Source organism: Lepisosteus platostomus, chromosome 6 (assembly GCF_059453375.1).
Source record: "Lepisosteus platostomus isolate fLepPlt1 chromosome 6, fLepPlt1.hap1, whole genome shotgun sequence".
NCBI lineage: Eukaryota > Metazoa > Chordata > Actinopteri > Semionotiformes > Lepisosteidae > Lepisosteus > Lepisosteus platostomus.
Genome location: NC_142616.1, coordinates 21,808,242 through 21,826,602, shown reverse-complemented (window position 1 = coordinate 21,826,602; position 18,361 = coordinate 21,808,242). Strand labels below are relative to the sequence as shown.

The window sequence follows — 18,361 nt, the reverse complement described above, 5'->3', positions numbered from 1 at the left end:
CCAGCAAGTTAATCATTGCATAGTCAAACCATGATGAAACAAATGCATACATATTTCAGCATCAGACAGAGCAGGGGTTAACAGATATGTCTGGCTTACAGTGATTCTTTGGGACATGGTGTATTCATGCATGTGCATGATGATGCACACTGTACATATATATGCACAGCATAAACTGCATCACTGTAATTCCCATTTTCATTCCGGTGTGACAGCAAGTTGTAAACACTGCCTGCACTGCAAGTCCATGGTTTATGAGCCAATACTATAACACTGGAAATCTTGCACAGCTCATATTTAGATTATTTTACGAATGTCCTGGTATGTCTGAAACACATCATTAAACTAGACTTCAATCATAATTAAGGGGAATGTGCCAGAAACAGGGTCCAAGTAATTTTCAAAGGTACAGTAGCTTAATACCACTGCATGTCGGATTTTTGCCTCATATTGTTTAATGAAATATCGCAGTGTTAACAGACTTACTGCCCACTTTACCTACAGAACTATAAAATATTGAATGCTATGCTACAGTAATTACAGGGCCAGTAAAACCACAATCAAATCTTTTAAACTATACTTCTATAGTGACATCTCTCCAAAACACACCATTATTGCTTTAGAACCCACATCATGTCACTTCTTGTCTACAATACTACATAGAAGTTACTGATGGATGACATGACATGTCAAACACTTTGAACCATTTAATAGCAAAATCAATCAACTTCTAACTGCCAAATAAACATGATGGGCCGAATAACCTCCTCTTGTTTGTAACCTTTTAGATGTTGGTATCATTCAGAAGAGGCAAATTGTTTAGAGATCACAAGACAGTACATTGAATGACACGTTCCAATACATATGTTTAACTTGAATACTGAAATTAGGAATTCGTGTTAAGAATTTCCAGAGAAGATCGTTTTATGTCATTTCTTCCCCAATGACAGCAAAAGAAGAAGTCCTTCAAAACTAAAGTCCTGTAGAAAAGTCATTTCTTCCCTGTAACAGTGCGGATTTCATGGTTTATACAGGACTATTTTCTGTGTTGCCACATTACGAAGCTTTCAATACAGTTGTGCAGACCAGTGACAGCAAAGAGGTTTATCATCTGTATCAGGGTACTGAGCAATCACAGCGGGTGTGCTGTCATCATCTGGAGGGAGTGATTTATTTAAATTGAACCTTGGATTACACAGAATTTTTGCAAATGTTTCTAACATAAATGCTTAACTTACACACTCTGAAATAAAACCACATGCTGTTCATTTTAAAATAATGTTGGTGGCTCCCCCCTTCCATCTACATTACAAAAATGAATGCATGGGTAGTGAAAGGAGATACCAAACAGAAACAGCCCCAGAGCATGATTAACCTTCTTTGAGACCAAGAAGCTCTCGCATAACGCAATATTAAAGGTCTCTCCTCTGGCAAAAAAATAGTTGAACACTGTCTTATGAAAGTTCAGCTTGTCTGTTTTCATTACCTCATTAGAAAAAAAAAGCCATATTTTCAGCAGACCCTGTCTAGACACACAGAGCTCCTGAGTGGATGCCCATTTAAAGAGCAGCACCCTCTGATATAGAGAAATGAAAAGAAAAGCTTGGGAAATGAATCAGATGGTCAGCACAGAATTAGTAATTACATCATGCATGACTCAAACTCAAAAGCATCAGCCCATGCTATGACTTTTGAAGTGAGAACAGCAAAATAAAATTATCTAAGAAGAAACAGATAACCTACTGTATATAGTAGTGCAAACTAAAACTGTCAGGAGATCTCTACAAACACAAATATGGACACGCATAATTATATATATTTATAGCATACACTGCGTGTTACATACAGCAACATACATTTTCATGGTTCAGCAAGTCTATACCACAGAAAGGAGTATATGGAAAAAGCATTTTATTGGTTTAATTTTAATATATAATTCAGCACTGTTATATTACTGTAGATATCAATCATAAAAGAAGTGCTGCTTTAGGTTTTCCAGTTTGAGACTCAACTTGAACATGTAAAACTAGATCATTGCAAAAAAGGATCAACACCCAACAAGGCAAAGTGCCCACCAAAATGTAAGTTAGTAATTTAATTAGAAAAGGGGAATGATGCCTCACAGGCTCAGCGTGCTTTTGCAGGCCTTGCCAGAAAAAAAAAATACTAGCTAATAATGATGGAATGGAAAAAATAATTGTGTGCAGAATTGCTGGGCATATCTAAGTCACTGTAGTGAGAGGAAGCCCTCTAACTGAGGTTTGAGTTCAGCATGGTGCAATGTTCAACTGGGAACTCCACTCCTTTCAAAGGCCACATTTACACATTTGGCACTGTAATTATGTAAAGGAAGTTGAGGAGAGCAAAAAAGACCCAAAAGACAATATGCAATGCTTTCACAGTTTCATTCCTGCACACTATAATATTGAAAAATGGAAACAAAATTTAACATATGATGTTAGCATGAATTAGTCTAAATGAATTTTAATACATATTTGTAGAAGTAATCTGATATATATCATACATCTCAAAGATAAAAGTCAACCTAAAAAGAGTTGCATTTTATGATTTTGAAGATCCTAAAATAAACCTCTCAAGTAACTGAGGCGATTTGGCTTTGTATAGTAAATTACTGGAGGAAAATCATAGAATTTGGAGGTCATTTAGCCCAGATGTCAGCTGTGGGTGAATTTTCCTACTTTTTTGGGAAAAGTATAATGGCAAGAATGTGTTAAACATCTCATGAATGGCAGACAAGAGAACTTCAGTTAATGATTCATATTGTGATGGAAGTTATAATTCCTTGAAAGAAATAGTTAAGGCTGAAGATCTGAAGGACTCAAAGATATATGCTTAATTTGCTTACTGGATTATACTGTAAAAACTGTGCTCACTGAATGAGAACTTACAGTACTACCAGTCACAATGATGACTGGATGATTTCTAATATATTATTTTGAAATCTAACAAAAAAATAAAAATAGTACATATTAAATGGTTTCATTGATTCATTTGACTTAAATTTCTAACTCAGAGGTTCACCAATATTAAATCATTCCTACCGATACCTGTACTCTAAATAGAAATTCAGGTAGTTTAGCAAATAAAACAAATATTCAATGGGACTCTGCATACAGTAAAAAAAACATTCAGTTTATATCATGTGCAGATTTTATGAATCTTGAAACAAACTAATCTTCATAGTTTATACTACTCTGCTACTCAAAGGAGTCATAATAGGGAACTCATAATAATGATTGGCTTTTTTTAAAACCGGTAGTAAAATGTATACATTTTAAAAACCATCTGTAAACAGTACATATTTCATTTTAGGTTCATGAACATCCTGAACCATACAAAGACATTTCTGTAGAAAAGAGTTTTGAAGAAGGTTATTTAACGCAAAAGGTCAGCTTCCTCTTTTATTTTTTTTTCCAAAAGCAGAAATGACTCCTTTTAAGCTTTTGCATTGCCTGCCAAAATGGAAGTGAATTTGTATCAGATTCTAATTTTAAAATGCACTTATTCAGCTCTTCTACATTGTTAGAAGACCAGGCTAGCCACCTGTTTGCAATTATGTGCTGTCATGTGGGAATAGAGATAGTGCAATTTATTTTCGCAAGTTTCAGAATGCTTAAAATGAAACATATAAGGCTAAATTATTGGAAACAAAATGTGGCAAGCATTAATTTGAATAATGTTTCTTTGGCTTAATATTAAGGTAATATGGATTACCACCTTCTGTATATTTAGTACAGGACAAATTACAGTGAATAACATGGTTGCAGGAAAGGACTCCTACCAACAGTTGATTATATGGACCACTTGACCAGTGAAAAGAGCTCCTAACCTCTTATGTGATTTTGTATATGGGGTTTGAAGGACTTAGCCAGTTCTCACAAAACTATAACATTCATGGTTCTCCTGTTGATTTTGGCAGCCAGCTGCAGTTGTCAATGAAAACAGACGTTTGGCCAGAGTTAAAAAATGAAATTTTGCAATACAATGAAAAACATCCAAAAATTAAAGGGATGTCGCTTTCCAAGAAATTAAAAGGATCTGTCAGGCTATTGGCTATTAAGAATGTGTTAACTTTTTGGCATTGTGGCTGGCAGCAGCTTTGCAAGAAAGGATACCACTCCTCTGAAGTGCTGCTCCAAGACCCTAACGAAACTGCAGGCCTAAACTGTTCAAACAAACAACAGGAATTTAGGAAGCACTAACGATTTATAGCACAGATATCACAGCTGATAAACTTTTGCATTGAGGTCATTCGTCTTTTTCAAATATTACCAGCTCACATTTTGTTCCGATTTTCCCTGCATGAATAAAAGCACAACAGCATTCTTATGATGAGTCATTATGCAGTATATCTTTTTATTACTCACTTGATCAGGATTATAATCCCGGTCATATTTTACATGCTGAACTACGAGACAGAAAACGAAAAACATTCACAAAAACTTGATTTCTTGAGAAAAATAAAGCATTTGAATATCTGATTATGGGTTTTCCCGATTTACCCAAACATGCAAAAACTGGTCTAAAAAGTAGGAACTTCTGTCCTATTTTCTGTCATTTACATTGAATTTTTACACAAATTAATTTTATGATTTCTGTGTTTTTCCTGCAACAAAATAGTTAGGTTTGGTCAGAACTTCAAAAACACACACACTTTCAATTATATTACCACTGTTCAATGAGAGACCAAATGGAATAGTGCACTGAAATTAAATTTAGTGTATTTGATTCTCCAAGCAATACTTTAAAGATCATAAATGTGTACGAAATAACAGGTGATGATCTCTAAACTTACAACGGTTGCAGGCTAACAGTACCTTTGAATTTATCAATTTCTACACTGTGTTTAAATCCTCTGCAATGACCAGACACATTTTCTTTCCCATGATAATGTATTGATATGATGTTAACCAGACCCCATTAGCAATTCTATTTCCACAGGTATCCTATAAGGAACGAGAAGGTATTTACAGAAAACCTTTAGTTTAGATATGCTTGGTTATAGTACTTTGGAGATTTGGGTCATATTCCTAAAGCAACAGTAAGTTCATAAAAAACAGATAAGCTTAGCAATGCACAGATATGACACTTACATGCCATATGCTTCAATTATCTCAGAAAAATCTTTAAGAGGTACAGTACTCTTAGCAAAATGTTCATTTTTCTAAACATGTGGTATCCATATAAATTAAGAAGCTCCATCTTCTTTTTGTGTTGATTTTGGCAGAAGCAAACTTAAATTTAACTAATGATATATCAAGAAAACAGATCTGCTTTCAAGTTAATTTTTTTAATGCTCACTGGATCCACAGTCTTGGACTGAATAATCCTGAACTTATCCAATACAATTAAATAACTCTGTAATTAGATTTGAAATAGGAAAGTTAGCAGCCTCTGTGACTACACTCCATTTCTTCAGCTCTAGCTAGGTCTAATCACAGATATAGACTAAAAACAGAATATGAATTTTGGTAATATTACAATTTAACTAAGTCATTGAAAACTAGGAAAAACTGCTTTTTCATTCTGCATTATGAAACAGTTACAGCACCTGCTGCACACTTCTGAGGATTCATAACTACATCAACCAGAAACACATATTCCATAAAAAATGCTGAAAACACTCAAATTTCAGACACTCAAAATTTGACAAAACCTAGCTTGAATTTAAATCTTACACAATCAAAAGGCATTATTCCATAACTTTAAAGAAAAGTTACAAAAAGCAACAAGAATCTTAAGTTACCCTAGGCACATGATACAACTGTGGGAATTTCAAACACATTTTGATGTTTTTTCGTTTACTAAGATTATTAAAATATTAAATTTATTTTCAAACATTACTACAGGTAAAATGAAAACATCATAGCAAGTTAATTTTATAGAGAATATCTCCCAGATTGTAATGTAATTAAAATATTTTGCATTTGCCTTTGACAGCTATGACAATATCCTTATCTGCCTTTTCTTTTTCATAAGTCTACAAGCCAACGGGTGACTGCTGATACAGTCGATTACGTACTGATTAATTCCTGCAGTGATAACTATTAATGTTTAAAATAAATATCACTGAAGACTGATGCTACAAAGCTGCTGGAGCCTCATTTTAGAGCATTCAGTCACTCATGAAACATCCATCCAGCTTCTAACTGCTTTATCAAATACAAGGTGGTGTGGCAGCCGGAGCCGGTCCCGACAAGCAGTGGGTGCAAGGCAGGACAGGCACTGGGCGTGATGCCAGCCCATCGCTGGGCACACATAGACACAACCATGCACACAATCATACCAGGGACAATTTTCCCAGAAGCCAATAATAATAACCTAAAAGTAGGGATTTGTATTACAGAAGGAAAGCAGAGCACCAAGAGGAAACCCACACAAACACGCAGGTACATTCAAACACCACACAGATAGTGCCCCAGATCACGGGATTGAATCCAGAGCCCCAGAGCTGCAAGATTGCAATGCTACGCGCTGGGCTACCATGCCACCCACTCATGAAACAGCTAAGGAAGTTAAAATGGAGGTAGAGCCGTCAACAAGCTTAATAACCTGAGAAGGGTTACCCATAAGAAGAGACGATTCGGCACACGAAATGATGATGTACTGTACAAAGAGGTGAATTAAACCAAGTACCTCATCCAGCCATTTCTTTAAAGACGCCAGGGTTTCAGCTTCATCAACATGACTGGGTAGTTTGTTCCATACTCCCATAACTAAGAAGATACTACACAGGTTTTTAAAAGATGCTTCTATAGCGCAGGGAGCTTCCAGTATATCTAATTCCTTATTTTTCAAATGAGGAGATATCTGTTCTGCACACAGTATTAACATTTCATTTTCTCAAGAGAAAAATGCCTTAGGTAGCTTCCCCTCATTCTAGTATTCACGTCTAGTTTTCCTTTAAAACCAGCAATATTTTTCATCATGACAAAGATTACAAATGAGAGGTGACCATTCGGCTCATCCAGCCTGTTTGGTAGTGAGATTGCCATGCAATCAAGTGTTAAATAACTACATTAAGGTTGAAATAAGTAAACCCTATTAATCACACAACCAGGACTATCTTTAAGCAAACTCTAACACTGCTGTATATAAGTATATCTGAGTTATCCTCCTCTGGAAGTTATGAGAACAGACATAGCCTACTCTTCTAAGAATCACTGTATTACAAAGAATGGGAAATTTAAGATGCTTGGAAAAACATTCTAATCCCCATGGAGATTCTTTCAAGGAAGTTCTGAAAGTTTGGCCAAAAACATATTTTAAAAAATCTTCAGAGGGCTGATAAAATCCACATTCATTCCATTTGGCATGATTAGGCAAACAAAGAGATATAAGAAAGGTTAAAACAATTTGTACACTGTCTGATAGAACAACAAATATAAAACTATGGTTTTTACCTAATTAAATGCATTACAATAAATAGGTAGTTACTGTATAGAAATACACATCACTTTCCATAAAGTAAAACAAAAAGAACATCATTCATATCTATTCTCAAGCAATATTGATATTATTGCATTTTTCCTGGCATCATCTGAGCTTTTCCCTACAAAGTAATACACAAATGCATAACTGTGAAAGGACACAGAATCCTCAGTAGCTGACAGATCCAGGAAGTTGCAGGAATGCTGTCAGCTGAATTTAGCTACACCCACACTGACACATTATCGATATGGCTTAAAACAAAATGTCACTGGATAAAAAGGAGGGTAGTTTTATTTTGAAACAAACAACCAGTAATTGTAAAAGACCTCTCTCTTGAAATCCACATTTTCTTTTCCAACAGTAAGTCTTCATTTCAAAGGTCCATTCTAAAGAGGTCCAATTCCCCGAGGCCTGTCATCACCAATCCCACTGTCAAAGAAATTAAGGATTTCCGGATCCACAAAAGTTGATTAGTCTCCACACTCAACAATACTGTGCATAAAGTATTAAAAAGACATGACATTAGGTTGGAACATGGTGGAGCAAGAAGCTAAGTCATCTCTAGTCTTGAAACATTAGCCAACAATCAAGCTGGAAAACCTTTTCCTTATTACAGAGGCCCAACAATATTAAAGCACCACAAACCCAATAATTCTATTCTAGAAAAGAGCACTGCAAATCCAAACTCCAAAGCAATGCTGGAGTGTTTTTTAAGCACAATCAAGGCAAGAACAAAGAACAAAAAAAAAATACGATCATAGTGTAGAAAATTATAACAGAAATTGCATGAAGTTGCAGAAAATCTTATTTTCAAGAGCAAATACAGATATTAGCCAGGAAATGTTTTGTTTCAAAGAATAGAATTTACTTTTCAATAAGCATTTGCATGTGATGACTATTTAATAACAAAACTAGAACCTGTTGAATGTTATTTAAAACCAATAGAAAAGTCTGTCATTAGAATTACACCCTCCTGTGTTTTTAGAAAAGAGTTAATCCTTCAACAAAATATATAAACAGATTGCAGGAGTCCAGCCATAACTGCCATAACATAAGGTACAAAACTTTTTTTTTAATTAAAAAATGACTTAACTACTCAACTTCTTTAGAAACATGATATGCATACTTACACTATTTCCTATATTCTTTACGTTTTGTGTAGATACAGTTGATCACCAGTGTAATGTTATTTTTAAGAACTGCTGGAAATGACTAATGTACCCTTATTTTAACAGCTGAACTCCTAATTTGGCTGAAAAAAAACATAAAATATATTAAAATAATACAACCTAAGAAAAAAAATAAAAGATCACACTTTCATTGTGTAATCACCCATCTGTGTACTAGTCTTGTCTTGGCATGTCATGAATACTATATACAGCTTATCTTATAAATCAGTGTGGAAAAAAAATGTACAGACAAGGTTCATTGTGTCCTTTCCTGAATTTTGAAGAACTCTGATAAAAGAGGAAGTGTGAAGCATGCAATTTTTGTGCAGCTTGATTCTGAAATTATTTCCAGATTGCAGCCTCTTGCATGTACACTTTACACCATGTAATGCCTGACTGCTGCCACCTACTGCTGGTACAACTGTACTGCACACCTATGTCAGCACTTCCTTCTCGGCCCAAGAACACTTCCTTTGATCTCTGACACTTCCAGAGCCACAGGCTCCATAACTCTTTCTAAGCCACATTGCTTTTAGACAACACTTTTTAAATGAACACTAGAAAACTCACATTCATCAGAACAACTGAATATTTCTAAACTGATTTTTCTAAAATTAAAGGAAATGAAAACATTAAGCACTCCTCCATTTATTTCTTTTGGCCACTCCAAGTGTCTTGTGAAAACAACAAAATTAGGAAACTGGAGCTATATGAAACAAAGCCATGTTTCACGTTTTTAAAATTCAGAATTTATCCTAAAATAATCCAACCATGTGTCCTATTTTGTCACCATCTCAGCTGTCTGTTCTGTATTCCTGAGATGAATACAATTTAGTGTATATTCAGTACAAGATCATAGTATAGTTGGCCTCAGGTATACACTGGAGCCCTAGTTTGAGCCCACACAAATATGGAGCCATGCCTAAACTGAAACCTTTGCTTGTACAGCCCTCCCCAATACTTTAAAGGGCGACTTTGAAACACTGAACATTTATATTTCACCTGTTTCTACAGATAACATGACCCTAATCTGCAGACAAACATTAACACTATATGCTTTATTGTTTGTAAAGTGCTGCATGTGTAGCTACAGGACATTGCTGAGCTTGCTTACCACCACTCCTGTGGCTTTAAGAACGTTTCAATTAAAAACGAGTAAGCATATCCTTCATTCTTCAGGCGCATCATGTGATTAACACGTCTCAAGATGTAGCCAAAGTAATGAAGTATAGGCTTCAGACTGTGTCCCATAATCCAACACAGAAACAATAAAGAAAGTTCTAAGGCGGGGGGGGGGGTCTCAATCTCAGTTCCCTGAGGGGCAAATTTTTCTCTCTTTTGTTGGATCCTGAGTAGTCAATCAATTAACATGGAAAGTTTCTTATTTAGACATATATAGGATTTATGATAATTTCTCAAAACATTAATCTAATGACAGATAGAGTTATCAATAAACACCCCAGAGTTTGGTTAGAAGTAGAGGCATATTTAGGTCAATAATCAGGTCTACAATGTAAGTTAAACTAGAAGACACTAAGACACTAGGCCTTTCAGAAACTGTAGATCTGAGACCCCTGCCACAAAGGTTTAAGAAAATCTATTGGAAAACAAACCTTGCCTATTATGTAATTCTAACTTTTTTGGAAAAAAGCATGAGTGCTGGATTACTGGAGGTCACTGGGCAGAGTCCAAGTCTGTGGCATACATCCACTTTGGTCAGGAGTTTCCAGTGGCCAGGCTGTGGTGCAGCAGGTCAGAAGGTCCCTGACTCACCATGAAAGTGACTTTCTGGTCACCTGCAAGGCGTGGGTTTGCCCTCTGGCTGACACCTGACATTGTGTAATAAAAAACTGAAAACCAGTCCAACTGGCAGTCTCCAGCAGGTTTACACAGTGCACAGCAAAGGCAACACACCTTGAACACTACATCAGCAAATACGTTATACTGTGAAATAAAAAATAATTTTAGCATGGAACTGGTAAGTATTGGCACAGCTTAATTTAACCATAATAAGATCAGTAAGGTTAAAAAATAGATCAATCGCAAAATGACCATGCAGGTTGAAAATTGACAAAGGACATGAGGGTGGCAGCATAAAAGACAAATTAAAAAACAAAAAAATCTGCCTTCATAGTGCAAAGCATTGCCAAAGGTAGCATTTTTGGTATTAAGATGTTCTTAGGATTTTTTTCTAAATTAAAAACTTTTTATATTACAACATATATACTGTGTATGTCTTACTGATGGTCAAATGTTTTAAAAAACACTTTTTGTGTTACTTTTAAAATGCAGTCCATCATGTACAACAGTGGCAAATCAGTTAATCTCTGATTTATTCCTAAACCTGTGCCTCTAGGAGCCCTAGGTGTAGGGAGCTACATTATTAAGGATTTCTGACACACAGCAAATGTGTGCTGTTGCAAATTGAGAAACACATCCTGGGCTGCTGCTTAAATATTCTTACGCTGTGAATGTTGAAGCCCACAATACAATGGCATATTTCCAAGCAGTCCTGTTCTAAGTTCTGAGCATCATTCACAGAACAAAAAGTCCACAAAAAGCTTAATTCCCTGTCCATCAGTACCAGGTTTAAAAAGTGAAGTATTACTGAGACATAATTTTCAATACGTACATTTCTACACCAATTCAACAATTCTGGGGTTTTGGTCATTACACTGAGATTTCTAGACTTGTTCTTTAGTACTAGCATTTTACCATAAAAAAGTGAAGTCTCATATTTCACTGAGAGAATACCAATAGGGTGCTCAGAACAGGATGCTGGAATTAACTAGACAGCCGGGGACCAATTGAACTTCTAGCTCATTCCCTCTCCGGACATCATAGCATTCTCTTTGGCTATAGCATAAAAACTCAGCAATGTACCATACCGTGCTGCATGGACACACACAGTGAAATGAAATCCACATAAGAAAGGATCTACCTGCGTCTAATCAATCTTTTTCTGAAAAATATGCAAGAGTAATGTAAAGTAAAATGGCTAAATGCTCCTGACGGCCTGATAAGCGGGGAGATTCAACTACGAGGAAAAATGTATTCTTTAATAAAGACCCCTGGGAAGTTATATTAACTTTGTAAATTATAACCTAAAATAATTTTTTTTTTGCAAAAATCATATCTAATTCCTGAAATCTACTGTAGGTGACCTTATCTACAACAGCATGGGCTAACAGTTTTTGACTATGGAAGTCCATTTTCAGTTTACAGACAGCAGGTGGATGCTGCACACTGGTGGTGGTGGAGGGGAGTCCCCATTACTTGTAAAGCGCTTTGAGTGGAGTGTCCAGAAAAGCGCTATAGAAGTGTAAGCAATTATTATTATAATTATAATTATTATTACTTTAGTGAAATGCTACAAATTGGAAAAGAAAGCGATGAAAAAGCACCAGTTCAGTAAGGGCCGTGCTCTTGCTCCAGATCATGTACCGGAGAGGTACTCACATGAGTCGATGTCGCCCTGCAGCTGAAGGATCTGGGGCACAGGCATGGTCAGGACTACGGCGTCGAACTGCTCCACCGCCCCCCCGGCTTTCCTATACACCTCCCACTTTCCTCCTTTCAGAAGGATCTGGGTAACATGGTGGTTGAAAAACACCTCAGCTCCTGCTTAGGTTTAGAACAGCACGGTTGGCATTGGAAGAAAGACAAAGAGAGAAGGCAAGGGAGGGTCATGTAGACGTCAACAGGATTCTATTGTGCACTGCCAGGCATCAAGTCAAGAGTGGGATTACTATGTATGCAACCCAGACAGCCTTCACCCTTTTCTTCAGTAATGCAACAAGGGAAAACTGTATTTTTAGGAAGCTGGATTTACCTGCTAACATAAAGACATGACATAACGGCTGAATAGACTTAAGAAACTGCGAACACGTATTAAAGTTTACTTTTTATACACTACATTGCCATTTAATGTGAGCTGCAAACGGAAACAAGTCAGTCTTTACAAAAACATAAATTAGCATTACTTAGGCCCAAAGGCTTCCATGGAACTTCTTTAGAGAGGAATGGCAAGGAAAATATGTTCTTGGATTTTATTTAAAGAAATACTTAGGGGTATGAATATATGTGACCCTTGTAAATTCTGGACTTTACTTCTGACAATTATGTGTTTGTCTTGTGCCATGCTATTAGGAGCATATTTTTTAAGCAAAGCACATTAACTAACCTGTAAATATTTCTGTTAAATTATATTATTTGCTCCCATTTCATCAGGGGTTAGATTAAATCTAGAGGGAGCTGTAAGGGAATTAGTCTCTTTTCTCATTCTGCTTCATTCTATAAGACACGCCACAGGCTTTCATATTTATTTAAATGATACAGCCTAGCTCAGTATATCTTGAGTTTTAATTATGCTTTCAAAATTGGGGTTTTCATAACGTCTTTGTGATCTCTACAAAAACTCTTGGCATTACATAAACCGTCTGTGACCTCCTTCAGTCAAATTACTCTCTCTCTCGAGGAAATCAGAAGTAAAATACCAAAGACAGGAATCTTGGATGAGGAAACATACAATTATATATTTTAGAAGAGCTGCACTTAACAGTTTTGCAGCCACATGTTATTTAACTTTCAGGAAATAAGATGACAACTGTTGCTGCTTCTTCAGTATATTCAGTATCAATGCTGCACTGAAACAAAATCTGAAGTTAATCACACTTTCCAATAGGTTCAAGAACAGAAGGAAGTTCAGTATAGTGCCTCTTTACTGTTTTGGGTAGCCAACAGAACAAATAGTACATATTAAAGTGATATTACAATTGAACACAACAGGTCACCGGTCAATCTTAAGTTTGATAAGGCCTGGTACACCATGTTTTCCATTACACCTCCCACTCCCTTTAAAAAGCATGGTAAATCCAATAAATTCTTTGGTCTGGATGACACTTTAAATGCCTGTGCAACGAAGTGGACCACCACACACATCCTGCCATTTAACAATGCAGTATATGCGAGTGGGAAAGTGTGTTTATTAGTGACATGAAAGAGGAAGCATGCATGAATTAATCTCAATCTGGTCCCTTTGCAATGCAACAAACAGCTATTAGCTGAGAAAACGAAACGGGAAGAACTTCATCTTATTTCAGTCAGAAGCACATCAAATAGAGCAGCATTCAGGCTACCTGACTCTCTGAGGTAATGCTTGACAATGGATGAGACTCCCTGTGGGGTCACGAAATTGCGTATTCCTTCCTCCTTAATTGACATCCCTTCCACTGGGGCAGTGAGAGGCTTTAAAATGCAGCATGCCAGCAGCTCTTCATAGAAGCTGTAAATCAAAGGGAATTTTTATATAAAAAAACTTGTCGATAGTTTCTTAACCTTTAGAATAAAGCACTTGCAAAGCTTGCCACTTTGAAAAGCACTCAGCTCTCCTAAAAGAAAGCTGAGCTGTTACTGAAGTCTTGGTGTGCCTTGGATCACTGTTTTTCTTGTTTTACAGAGCGTAATGTATTTTTCAAAGTGCTCTTTTCTCTTTGAATTGCAGAAAGCATAAAGTGTCTGCAAAAGAAAAAAAACACTCTTGGAGTTGTGAACAAAGAGACGGGTTTACACAGCTGCGTCGTGAGCTGGTTTGGATTCTGCTCATGAGCGGATAATCACTTATAATCATAAAAGTACATAAATTATAGTCTGCTGTTTGACATTTCATAAATCTTTAATCAGAAATAGAAAGCAGAATAAAAAATCATCATGAGAGAAACAATAACAAAAAAATCATGCCTAAAACATAATGGATTACTTTTATAAGAACTGTAATTCTAGTAACTTACTGTATTTCCATTAGTATCTTTAAAAAAAAGTAAAAAGTACCTCCTATAGTTTCTCATTTAGAATATTGGTAACAAAGAGTCATTCACATTTTATAAAAAAGGTGACAATCATTTCAACCATGCATTAGTTCTGTATGAAAAACCTTTTAATTTTATTGATGGTGTAACTGTAAATAACAGTTATAGAACATTTGATGCTCCTACTCCTAAGCTTTGGGAAGGTGAAGTCGGCCTTGATACTTCCATTCCAGACTATTACATCACTTTGAACCTTCAGATAAAATAATTACTGAATCAATCCTTAATTACTTAATTGGCATAGGTGAAAAAGATCACTTTGATAATTAAGAATTAGCTGCAACAGGCCTGCATGAAAATGAAAGAGAGAATGAAAGAGTTGATTACCCCTAAACATTTATAAATTGCATTTGGCACTTTTAAAATAAAGTAAATATAAAGAAATTGCTTCTGTGGTCACAATCTGAAAAAGAGCAACAAGACTTTCCAGGGCTTAAAGGAAACTTTGCTCTGACAGGGTAAAAGATCTTAATCTTTTCACTATTGAATAAGGATGATGATGAGGGTTGATTGAAGTGTTCAAAACTCTCAAAGTCCTGACAAAGTCAACCTGGTGGACCTCTTTAAAATCAATAGTGAAAAACAAGAACCAGAAGATGAAAGTGGAAACAAAAGGGTAGTCCCCTTAAGACTAAGACTAGGGGGATTGTTTTTACACAATTGGTTGTAGGGCTCCTAAACAAAAATCAGCTGAGATCCTCAAATCATTTATCTACTAGCAACCAAATGGGCTAGATGGAAAAACCTTTCATATCTTCTATGTTCTTAATCCTGTTAATTCAAATCGCCACAAATTTACCTGTGCAAAACAAAAAAACAGTAATCCAGAAAGAACAGATCTGAATTTATGAAATTCAACAACAAAATGTATGGAAAAACTATTACCTCATGGAAAGCAAATCTGCAAATTCCAAAATACAGAATAATATAACCTATTGCAAACCTGAAGCTTGAAGGCTTGTTAAAATTAACTACATTTCAGGGTGTGTTTAGCTCTGTATGGGCTGGCAGAGGTGATTATGAACTCAGACTTGGACCAAGCTCCAAGTTCAGAGAAAGAACTTCCAAAACTGATTTTCCAGTTGACTGTGCCCATGACTTTCCAGTAACACACTTGTGACATGGAGGGCACACTGAACACATTTTAAATTAGAATACCTTGTGTGGTTTGATATAAAGTGACATATATTCATTTGCTAAACAATTTAGGACAGTGTTATGAAAACAGTAAAACTTCTGAATTCCCTGTGTTCAGGAAAAATACAAAGCATTAAAGTGCACCTTGGACCACTTTATTAAAAAGGGAAGATTTTTTTAAAGTCTTTTCGAAGAATGAGATCATATGCAATATCAGTACTTGTAAAATGAGTAATTAATTGGATCCTTTATTACCATAGATATCAGCATAAACTATATTTGGTAATTCACTGTGAGCAGGTATTCTTGCTAAGTTATTTCTGTTTTTGTGGAAATGAATTGCACAGAACAGAGTCTTTCAGAATAGAAATCATGCAGTACTTGGCAGTGTTCACTGTAGCACATTTTCTAAACCTGAAATAAGAAAAACTCCACCTTGGGGATTGCTCCTTAATAGACAACATGCTAATCTAGTTAAAAAACATAATCAAAAGAAAGACAGACTGTCATTATGACCTTTAAATTTTCAACTTTATTCCATTAGTGAAATAGTAAGCTTTTGTTTAAAGAAGCTCGTGGAGCTTTTATGAAAGACCCTTTTGCTCAAACACAATCCATATGACTTGAATTCTTCACAGACTGGATAGACAAGAGAGTGAAATTAATTAAAGAGCGTTTAACAAAATAGCTAAGAGGTTCTTCATGGGCAAAACAAATTATAAATAAATATAGAGCTAAACCGTATTTATATAAAGAGTTTTTTTTTTAGTTTTTTTTAAAAAAACATGCTTCAATGTAATTTGCTTCAGATGGCTCTAAAGTATACAAACCCCTGATGTCTGATAACTGCAGTACTTGTTTATCAGTCTTCAGATTTGATCAGACTAATAAACGTTTATATAGCTTTTGCAGGATTTATATCACAGCTGAAGGTTATGAAGCATTTGAAGAGTGAGGGCAAAATGTGACTGATTTGAATTAAAGACAATGCCAGGATGATGCCATTGGAACCACATCCTGATTTTAACCAGATAGATGATTTAAAAGAATTTTTGACTTGATTTTTAAAAGTTTACTTTAATAGCTGTAACTCATTTTCTGTTGTTATTATTTGCTCCAAGTGAGTCTATGAGTTCCAGAATAACAATTGAATCTCTTTAGCCACCAGACTGTTAGCTAAATGGAATTCAAAACAATTTATTTTCTACAGCTATAAGCCAGATGATGGACTGAACCAAGTGACAGCATAACATATAAATTAAATGCAATAAAAAGATTAAAAGTCACAAATAAAAGTAGCCTTTTGGACTGTTTCATAAAACCTTCATGTTAAATAATTACCTTTGATGTTTCTGAGCGTAGTATGTTGTTGCAGTTATATACTGTGCTCCCAGGTCAGCTGTGCATGTGCCATCATTAGTGATTCTACTCGTTGACATTCTTCCACCTGAAACATAGTGACAACGTCTCTTCTCATCTGCCCTAACAGGTAAGCAACAGTTTTGACCATGAATGAGATGTGGGAACAGCACCCTTTAAAACAAATCCTTACAGCGATAAATTGATCCTTACAAGAGAAGACACATTCCATCACAAGCTAAGCAGCAGTGAGAAAAGACAAAATGCATTTTTCAAGATGGAATGGTTCATTGGAGTGAGGATCATCCCAGCTCCTGTACCACCGAGCAGTGTGTGTAAGATTCTCTTCCTGTTGAAGGGATGCTAGCTCCTCACAGGATAACCACTCCATGGAAATGCCAGTACTGTACCTAACTATATAGAACTGTCATCAGTGAAGAAACCAGTGTTTGCTCAAGGATTCAATAGAAGTGCTTGTACTGAAAAACAAAATAACCTCTTATTATGGGATCATAGCCCTACCCCTCCAGAACTTCTTCAGCTTTAATATCAATTCAACTTGAAGCAAAATGTAAATTTGAATTACTTCTGTCACAAGTAATTTTGGCACTGTTACGTTTAAATCTCAACCAGTTATAGTTCACCTATAACACATAATGCTTCAAGTTTGTAAAAAAATACATGAAGCGAAAAAGGCTTCTGAATTATAATTAAACAATAAACACCACAACTATTTGTAAAGAAAAAATGTTTAGTTTTGTAAGATTGTTTTGCACATTGTATTGTGCAACAAGGATTTATTACTGTGCTTTACAAAAACACATAATTTAATTCTCAAAGATCAACTGTTTGGTTTTAGGAAATAGTTAAAAAGATAAAAACACTTCAAACAAACAAGAGGCAAGAATGTAACTTAATGCTTCAATACTTATCACAAATCCAGACATACACTGAGAGACTAACTTTCTAGCACTTAAGGCTGAGTAAAGAGAGCTATTCTGAAATATGTTCTGAAGGTTTAAGCCTGTTCCCAAGGGTAGCAACCTTCTTACATCAAAGCAGAACAATGCAGCTAAATAAATCTTTTCTGCAAGCAAATAATTAAACACCAGCCTAGTGCAAAAATGTACTCCTCATGTTTTTTTAGGTTGAAGGGTTGCAAATATACACTATAACTAAAATCACACAACAAAAATAATAAAATACCAAAAAACTTTCACAATCACTAAACTTTTACCTACAAAAATGTCCTAATGCTTCAGATTTTTAAGTTAAAATTCATCTACCTCTAATTGCATCAACTTCACTTTAAGAATAATGATCAGCACAACATTAATGTAAACATTCTTGCTATTTCAACACATTAGGACAAAGTGA

At 35.5% G+C, this 18,361-nt stretch overlaps 1 protein-coding gene across 2 annotated transcripts in view; it reads right to left on the bottom strand.

The window, feature by feature from the left end:
- Nucleotides 1–18,361, bottom strand: part of rnls (renalase, FAD-dependent amine oxidase) — a 48,921-nt gene that overhangs the window by 28,993 nt on the left and 1,567 nt on the right. The window contains exons 2-4 of one of the 2 annotated variants that reach the window (XM_088634807.1): nucleotides 16,967–17,072; nucleotides 13,760–13,905; nucleotides 12,081–12,245 (exon numbers count right to left, since the gene is read on the bottom strand). In XM_088634807.1, the coding sequence (XP_088490933.1) occupies nucleotides 12,081–12,245; nucleotides 13,760–13,905; nucleotides 16,967–17,072 (417 nt within the window). The remainder of the gene's footprint in view (nucleotides 1–12,080; nucleotides 12,246–13,759; nucleotides 13,906–16,966; nucleotides 17,073–18,361) is intronic. The other variant, XM_088634808.1, reaches the window with a different exon arrangement.